The sequence below is a fragment of the Lolium perenne genome, chromosome 6 (assembly GCF_019359855.2).
Source record: "Lolium perenne isolate Kyuss_39 chromosome 6, Kyuss_2.0, whole genome shotgun sequence".
Taxonomy (NCBI): domain Eukaryota; kingdom Viridiplantae; phylum Streptophyta; class Magnoliopsida; order Poales; family Poaceae; genus Lolium; species Lolium perenne.
The window spans coordinates 46,959,991-46,969,496 of record NC_067249.2 but is presented as its reverse complement, the minus strand read 5'-3'; the positions used below and the strand labels follow the sequence as shown (position 1 = coordinate 46,969,496).

The following is a 9,506-nucleotide window of genomic DNA, read 5'->3' as shown; positions in this document are numbered from 1 at the left end:
TTAGTGTTGTTTGGGGGGGGGGGGGGGGGGGGGGTAGCGTCAGATGAATAATTAGCCCATGGTCATGGGGACCAATAAAGAAACATGTGCAGTTGAAATACTCCCTCCGTCCCGGTTCATAGGGCTCACATGAATTTGCATCGCAACCAAGGCAGCATTTGATTGGATGCTAAAACTATTCTCAGCGATGGGCTCTCTCCAATCAGCTGTACTAGCTAATTAATAGGAAATGCTAAGAGACTCACATGCACCCCAACCCCACATTAAAACTCTCTCGGTTTCCCACCCCTCCTGCATGCACTGGTTGTTTCAGCGTGCTTAGAAAACAAGAAAGAGAAGGTAGTGAGTAATTAGAGGGGGTTACTACTTATAATTAAATGCATGCAAGCCTTAGTGAGATGGTATTGTGGGACAAATGTTTTTTTAGATTAAGCCCTGTGAACCGGGACGGAGGGAGTAGCATGACAGTCTGTCCACTACCCTCAAGAAACAGTAAATTTTCAGTTTGGATGTGCTTATGTGTGTCGTTGCACTCAGCAACAGCTGGTACAATCTAGTTATTTATAATTATTCGACAACTTCACACACTCTATGGCTTAAGCCGGTTCACCTAGGACAGAACCAAGAGTTCCTGATTACAACTACAAATAACATGATAGTGAGAAGCTATTGTTTTTGAAACAAGGAAATGGTTGTAACCAAACACCTCACTGTGCTTCAGTGGCGGATCTAGGAGTTTGAAGCAGGGTGGTCCACCTTCATATTTTTTTTAACACAAATAGAACGCTGTCAACATACTAGCATATAATTTAACACTAACCTTACTGTCCTACAAATATACTCCCTCCGTTTCTAGATATAAGCCATATACTTTTTTTAAAAAAAATCCAGAATATAATGTGTATTGCATTGCCCCACCTGTATGGAAATATTTTTAGGGATTTGGTTAGATTCCCTTATCTTACATAAAGTTCTCTATTAGCCCACGTCAATTGCGTAGGGTTAATCCTAGCAAAACATGGTGTAACTTTTCCAAAATATTGTGTTCTTAAATTTCCGTGCCAAAAATTATATCACTTATATCTAGGAAGGAAGGAGTATAATAATACATGGTTAAATGTGAATTTTACATAAAATTTCCCTACATACCTTCGAAAGCTCAAAGAAGACTACTTGTTACGGGGCTTATGCCTCCGGTCCTCTTCATTCTTCAAAAATTCTACAACAAAATTGTTCAATCTATTTTAATAATTGGCTGCAATACATTTGACATCACTCCTAAAGAATCAATCATTCCTATCTTGCAAATAACCTGTAAAATGTCTACAATTTTGAGTTGCCAAAGCAGAGCAGCAAAACTCCAGAAGCCAGAAGTACATAATTCGTGGGGAGGTGGGGGTGGGGCGCTGCCGGCCTTCTTCACGCCACCGGACGGCCGGACCGCCGGAGACGTGCAGGGCGAACGCCGGAAGGGAAGGGGAGGCGTGGGGCGCCGCCGGTCTTCTTCTCTGCCGGCTGCCGCCAGGGTTCGGGGCAACCGGGGAAGGGAAGGGGAGGCACTGCGGCGGGGACCTGGAAGGTTCGGGGCGGGGAGAAAGATCGGCGGCCGGAGGATGGTGGCGTGCCGGAGGGTGGTGGCGTGCCGGCGACTGCGTCAGGCGGCGACGAGATGCTCATGAACTCGTCTCTGGTTCGGTCCAGCGAACGGAAAATCCTCCAGTGTGCTTTATAGCAAAATATCTTATGTGTGGCAGAAACATTAACATGTAAAAAAAAACTGTAGGAACGATGCATAGTAATATGTTTTTCTTAGGTAATGCACGATAATATGATTACTTCGCCCCTAGATAGATAAACATTCCAAAGATTGGACATCACATCGCAGCTCTAGCATGCAAAATGGCCAAAATGGTAACCAGCCAACCTAGGAAACTGGCCACAAACCAGAACGTCAATGGTGGTGATGTGGCCATCCTTGACGCTTGGGGTGTTTAGCGGCGGCGAAGAACCCTAATTACGCTGGCAACTTACTAATTCCATCGCACGGAGGTACTACCAGGGCACGTTTCGCCGATATGAAATCCGAAAGCCGCAAACGATTGATTCACTACTATCTAAGAGAACAAACTCCACAGAAACCCTCACTACTGGCGCTTACCCGTGTAGGCATGGGTGGTCGTCGCCGGCGGGCGCCGGCCGCGCTCAGGGTAGAGTGGCCCGGTGTAGCCTTCTGCTCAGCAGACTGTGGGCTCAAACGGGCTCTTTCTTCAGTGTAAGCACCAGCCCAAAGAGCACGCTTCCTTTTGTGAAGTTGCGAAAGGGGTGGAAGTAGTTCTATTTTTTGCGTGGAAACTATAGAGCTTTTATTCACAAGCAGAAGCTCCAGCTTCAAGCCAAAAATAACATGTCAAAAATTGGTAAAAGAAAATCAAATTAAGAAACTTTCGCCTAGGCGACTAGGGTTTTTCCCCTCCCGGTGGAGGTGTCTAACGGTGAGTCCAATTCCCTCTTCGATCTCAATTTTCTCATGGCCTCTTACTGGGCTAATTAAGGGGGTGACTTTCTCTCCTTCCCGTCCTTGGTATGTATGTTTGGTAGGGCAAGAACAAGGGTCTAGAGAACATATGTTGCTAACGACGACAAAAAAATATGGTGGTGGCTTTGGACGCGCACTCGGGGGGAAGCGGAGGAACGAATGGTAAGAAACCACATACCATCTATGAGATGCTAGGGTTACTTGATCTTTAGGAGGAGGACTTCCACGACCATGGGCTGAGCTAGAGGGAAAATATTTGCGATGCATGTCCAAGCTTGGAGACTTGCTAGTTGAAATTATGCCCCCCCGTGATCCACTTTTCTCAGTCTAACCTAATGCATTTGCCTTATTATAAGCTCACAAGTACTGCTAAAACTATTCCTTGACCCCTCATGCATGTGCATCATGGTAAGCCTACAAAGCTCCTCCCCTATCCATGACGTGATCGTGTGGATGAGGATGAGATCTAGGACATCATCCAATGGCTTGCCCTAGCTAGGGTTTAAACATATCATTTAGCCAAGCATCGTTTTACTACGCGATGCGGCCAACATGGAACCTTGCACAAAGAGTTAGGGCAATCAAAGAAAACTTGTCCATAGCTCAACTGTTTATGCTTGAGTGATTTGAAACAGGCCATGGAGAAGGGGACATGGATCTTCTGTAATTGGGTTGTTCTACGACGGTTTCTTGTGGGTAGAAGATCTGCAACTATGCGTATGCCAACCTAGGCTCAGACTCATGAGTTTCGAGAGGCGTACTGCAATTTTGAAGATTGTGACTCAACTAGTGGAGAAATCAGAGGTGACGGTGAAGGAAGTAAAAACTGGTGGGAACATGGGCAATTACGTGCGAGTAAGGGTTCGCTATGATGTGACACAAGTAATACAAGGCTTTGTCCACTCATACAACAAGGATGAGAAATGAAATTTTAGCGAGATTTCGCGCGATGTGTGGGCTGCTGGGGAATGAAAACAAAGAGAGTGGTTGTCAAGTTTATGTGGACCATAAATTTGGTTCATGGCTGTATGCGAATCAACCACCACGCCCTGCGATGCGAGGTGGTTTTGGGCGTGCCCGTGGTGGTCAGATAGGTAGGGGCGGAAGCGCAGGAAGTGGTGCTAGCCGTGACATGCCTTGTAATAATATGTATGAGGATGATAGTGTGGAGCTTCCTGAACTAGCACTAGCCCACGCAAGCCGACTGATATAGTAATGGATGATAAAGATCCAAGGAGAGCACAACCAATGAAAAGATTGATCATGGGTTAGTCTCAGAAGGAGGGCGAGGGGAATATTGGAAATCACCTCTTGTTGGTGTTGGAAATATGCCCTAGTGACAATACTAAAGTTATTGTTATCATCTTTCTTTGTTCATGATAAGTGTTTATACCCCATGCTAGAATTGTATTAACCGGAAATATTAATATTTGTGTGGTTTGTAAACAACACCGCATCCCTATTAAGCCTCTACTAGACTAGTTTGTTTGCTAAGGTTTTCTAACCATAGACATTTTTTGCAATTAACAGCGAGGTCATGCCATTAGGATAATCACATGATGGACAAGACCTAACTTTAATCAAAGCAATAAGGTCGTATAAATGTTTAAATTGATGTAGCTTTTCAATGTTGGTCATGCCATTAGGATAATCACATGATGGACAAGACCTAACTAATCAAAGCAATAAGGTCGTATAAATGTTTAAATTGATGTAGCTTTTCAATGTTAAATATACCAATCCTTAGACCATGAAATTATGTCACTCCCTAACAGCGGAAGAATACTTTAGGGGCATCAAACACCACTTCGTAATTGGATGATTATAAAGCTGTATTTGGGTATATCATAAAGTACTTGGTGGGTTGCTTGTATCAAGACTAGGATTTGTTCATCCACGTGACAGAGAAATATACTCAGGGCCCGCTCAGTAATGAGTAAAGATTACTTGTTGTGAAAGAGATTGGACAAGGTATGGTGATATCGACGATCAAATATCGGGCAAGTAAAATATCTCGAGACAAAGGGGGCGAAATATGGGATTGTTTGAATCCTTGACATCGTTGTTCAACCAATGAAGATCTTCATGGAATACGTGGGAATCATTATGGCCATCTAGGACCAGCTATTGATTATTGATCGGAGAGGTGTCTTGAACATGTCCGCATATTCATGAGCCCGTAGGGTCACACACTTAACGCGCTCAATAAAGGGTAGAAATGAGATATTAATTATGGTGAGTCCAAAGATTGTTCGGAGTGGTCCAAAGAATATGGTTCATATGGGAAAGAAATTTTAGGGTTTCAGAAAAATTTGAGATTTTTCTAGTACCGTATCGAAGAAGTTATAGAAAGTTATATCAGGGCCACCAGATGGGCCCACAACTCCCGGAGGGTCCACATGTTCCAAGTGGTGGTGCCCAGGCATACGTGGGCCTGGGGAACCTATCGCACAAGGCCCATGCGGACAAAACCAAGGGGGAACCATAGGGTGCCACCCAAGGGGGAACCATAGCCGGCATCCCCCTCCTGCTGCCCCTCCCCCTTCCTCCTCTCCTGCACGTAGGCGAAGCCCTGCCCGCATGATTCTCCACCATAGCCAACACTGCCGTCATGCTGCTAGTTTGTAGATCCCATCTACCTCTCTACCCATAGTTGCTGCACCAAGAAGGAGGAGGCGTTGTTGTGATGCACGTGTTCATAACGTCGAGACGTCGTTCGTTGCGGCGTTGATCAGATTGGATAGCAATGAGAACATCTACATTGACCGTGTTATTAACGCTTTTGCTTAGCAATATAGAAGGGTATGTCATTCTCAAGCTCTTTCTCGTTGCTTGCATCTTCATATATTAGATCTTGGATCTTCCTAGATTGGATGCTGGTTTTGTTCGCATCTCGTAGTAAAAATATTGTTTTCTATGTTGTGAATCCCGTTAGTTGGAACAAAAAAAAGGGGTGGAGATGAGAACTTGCTTGTTGACAACCAGGGGAAAAGAGCAAAAAAAGTCACAAAATGATGTTGTGTGAACTCCCCTCAAGGGGTGCCTCCAGTCGAAATGAAAACTTTTCCTCTTAGCCGCTGGGGGTTGGGGAGTGCCATGATAGTTCGAACACTCAAGCAAATCCAGGGCCGGTGTGACCCTATGGTGATATTTATATCTAAAACTCACCTTGATAAGCTGGGGCGGATCTACTGAGGGTTCAAACAAGAATGCATGGTGCTTTCGTGGCAGCGAGTGACATGAGGCGTGGAGAGTTTTGTCCTCCTATGGAAAAGTGGAGTGGTGATTGATCTATAAAGATCCATCGTAACTACATATATGTTCTTGTAGATGGTGGTAATGAGGAGGCACAATGGAAGCTCATGGGTATATATGGAGTATAGACAGATAAAAAAGAAAACTTAGAAAAGGATTTGTGATTTGCACAGACAGATTGTTATTAGAGCCAGTAATTGGGGATTGAAATGAAATGCTCTATACCACCAAGAAGGAAGGAGGAAACCAACGGAGGTGGCGTTTTGGCACACGTGTGCATATGCACCCATTATAGAAAATAAATAAAAAACAATTTTAAAAATGTCAAAAAAATCTGACATAATTTTTTTGGTATACATCGTGACATCCTATGTTCGTTCACAAGTTTTCGTGGAAAAACAACATTTTGTGTGGTGTGTACAAAAAAGACAAAAAAATGTCCTGTACGTAGTCGTGTTACAGCATCAAAATTTGTCTTTTTTACATGAGGCACAGAAAAATGTTTTTTCTTTTAAAAACTTGTGTACCAACATAAAATATCTAGATGTACATGTACAAATTTAGTTTAGAATTTTTTAACACTTTGAAATATGGATTCACATAATGGGAGCATATGCTCCTATGAGCCAAAGTGCATTTCCCGAAACCATAGACCAATATAGTATATATGCTACATTGTGAATGTGGTGATAGACCCTAAAACCGTGGCAAATGAGATCTTCGACTCATGTCTGTAGTATCGATATATACTAGTAAACACTATGGTGAAACAATTTTTATAATTCGAAGAAATAGTTCTTTAGATTTTTTATTATTTTTAATATTAATCCCGAAGAAAATCCCACCAAAACTCTCTTGTCAAACTTGCCACATGCACATATCTTATTATAAGAAGAGAGAAGTGAAATTAATTTTTGTGAAAGATAATACTACCTCTGTCCACAAATAGATGTCTTAGATTTGTCAAAATTTGAATATATGTAGACACTATCTAGTGTATAGATACATCCAAATTTTGACAAACCTAAGACATATATTTATGGACGGAGGGTAGTATTTTGTAATGTTTATGCAGTGCAAAAGCTTATGACACGTTATATTTGTTTTTATTTAGAAATTTACACGTAGTCTTCTAAATTGGGTCCTCTCGTGCTTCGTTGTGTCGCTGTGAAGTCGGAGCTGCGGTGGAGTGCCCCTGCGGCAACGATGACCGGCAACCGGTGGATTGTGGAGGATTCAGTCGGCGCAAGCCCAGCATAGTTCTCATGTGAAGCTCCTCGTTCGAGTCGGAGCTGTCTCCCGTTGGCGTGTGTGGCCGATTGTTGGCTTTTGGCCAGGTTGGTCGGTGGTTGTGCTCAATGTGGTCGTGTCCCATGACGACATTGATGCACTTGTATCGGTTTTTGGTCGGTTACCCGTTAATTAACCGGCCATCTTCTTCTTTATCAATGAAAATGGCAAGTCTTGCCTAGTTTCAAAAAAAAAAAAATTGGAAATATTGAAGTGGCCTGGTGGGCCTCGATCCCTGGCCGCGTTCGGTGAAGCCAATTGCAAATGGCCCAATTATGAGGTTAATCATAATAAATAGATAGACGACCTATGCTTGCTGAAAAATCGGCAAACTCTCGCACACGAACAAGATGGTATCCCTGCATGCTCTTGGCTTCCGCCGCCTTCCGAAACTATGGCAAAGGACCTCGACGGAATCCATGTCAGAGAGCGCCAGGTCCGGCCTGCAGGCGTTCGCTCTAGCCCTCAATAAGCGCCTCGCAGGCGACGCTGCCAGAAGCAACCGTAACCTCATCTTCTCGCCGGTGTCCGTCTACGCGGCGCTATCACTGGTGACCGCCGGCGCCCGCGAGCGCACCCTCTCGGAGCTGCTCGGCGTCCTCGGCGCGGTGTCGCGGGACGACCTCGCCGGGTCTGTCCGTGTGCTGTCGGAGCAGGCCCTGGCCGACCAGTCACAGACGGGCGGGCCGCGCGTCAGCTTCGCGTGCGCCTTGTGGCACGACAAGACCAGGCCTCTCAAGCCGGCCTACATCGATGCCGCCGTCAAGTCGTACAAGGCGCGGACGTGCTCCGTAGACTTCCACAAGAAGGTCAGCATCCATCTTTCCTTTGCCTTATTTAATCGATCTATGATTTATAGATACTCCACCCGTTCCGGTAAGTTAGGCACTTAGATCTAGGCGTATCTGAGGTTATTAATTTGACCAACATAATACAAGTTGTAGAACATAAAAATCATACCATTGGAAAGTATGACATGAGCTTTCTAATGATATATATATGTGTGTTGTAATAATATTATGTCGATCAAATTAAAAACCTAGAGACATGCATAGACTCAATATACCGAGACGGAGGTAGTAGTTAGGTATACAAATCGATGCCAAATTGTCGATTAATATGTGCGTGCAAATATATGTGGTGTTGTGATGCAGCCAGGGGAAGCAGCGAAGCGAATCAACGCATGGGTGAGGGCATCCACCAACGACCTTATCACCGAAATCATCGATCCGAGTCAACTGTGCCCGCGGACCGACCTCGTTCTCGCCAACGCCATCTACTTCAAGGGCAAGTGGCGCCAGCCTTTCAACGAGGAGTATACCGAGGAGGACGAGTTCCACCGCCTCGACGGCAGTACCGTCGAGGTGTCCTTCATGCAAGATGATTCGCGAAGGCAGCGCATCGCCTGCCACCGCGGGTTCAAGGTGCTCCAGCTCGACTACGAGGAAGGCAGGAAGCCGCAGGCGCTCTACTCGATGTGCGTCTTCCTCCCCAACACACGCAAGGGGCTGCCGCGGCTGACCGACAGGATCGCGGCCGACCCTGACTTTGTAAGGAAGCACCTGCCCACGGTGACCGTCGCGGTTGGCGAGTTCCGTCTACCCAAGTTCAAGCTCAATTTTTCCACCGGCATGAATGGCGTTCTCCCGGACCTGGGAATCAAGGAGGCCTTTCAGGAGGGGAAGGCTGACTTCTATGACATGGTGGCGGATGATGACCCCGTCAGGAGGCTCAACCTCCAGGAAGTACTCCATAAGGCTGTCATCGAGGTGAACGAGGAAGGCACTGAGGCCGCCGCTGTTACCGCTTGCCGGATGCAGAAGGTTACTTGTCAGGTCAACAAACTGCCCAAGCTTGTGGACTTCGTCGCTGATCATCCATTTGCATTCTTTGTGATCGAGGAGGTGTCTGGTGCAATCTTGTATGCAGGGTACGTGCTTGACCCTTCAAGCGAGTGACAACTGACAACACATCCACGGTTAGGGTTTAGAGTTTAAGGTACCCAAAACCTGAAACTGATCCACGACCAAGCCTGAATGCTTACTGGCAGACTTTGATGAAGCGCGGTGGGCTGTGCAAAAGCAAGGCTCGTTTTTATATCCATATAGTGTACAACTCTACATTAAACCACGTCATTTTATGTTGCTTCTTCTGTTGGTCTCTTCTAATCCTCATTCAACCGGCCGGCCAATCACAGAATCTGCAAAATTCACCAGTGCCTTGCTTAGTACTCCAGTTCAGGACCAATCTCCTGTTGATTCATTGTGACACAGATGAAAGCTAATTTGCCTGCTGGGTTTAACACTCGTGTCAACTCTTTCAAGCATTATTCTCGTAAGATAAGATGAATGTAGCCGCACGATGTTTTATTTCATGGTTGTTAGCAATCAGTTTATAATAATATTTATGTTGATGTAATCCCAGA

At 45.3% G+C, this 9,506-nt stretch overlaps 1 protein-coding gene across 1 annotated transcript; it reads left to right on the top strand.

Moving 5' to 3' along the window:
* Positions 1–7,500: 7,500 nt before the first annotated feature.
* LOC127321381 (putative serpin-Z5) lies at positions 7,501–9,137 on the top strand. Its single transcript, XM_051350398.2, has 2 exons — positions 7,501–7,890; positions 8,236–9,137. The coding sequence occupies exons 1-2, from the start codon at positions 7,501–7,503 to the stop codon at positions 9,037–9,039; spliced, it is 1,194 nt and encodes a 397-aa protein (XP_051206358.1). The 3' UTR covers positions 9,040–9,137.
* The last annotated feature ends 369 nt before the right edge of the window (positions 9,138–9,506 follow it).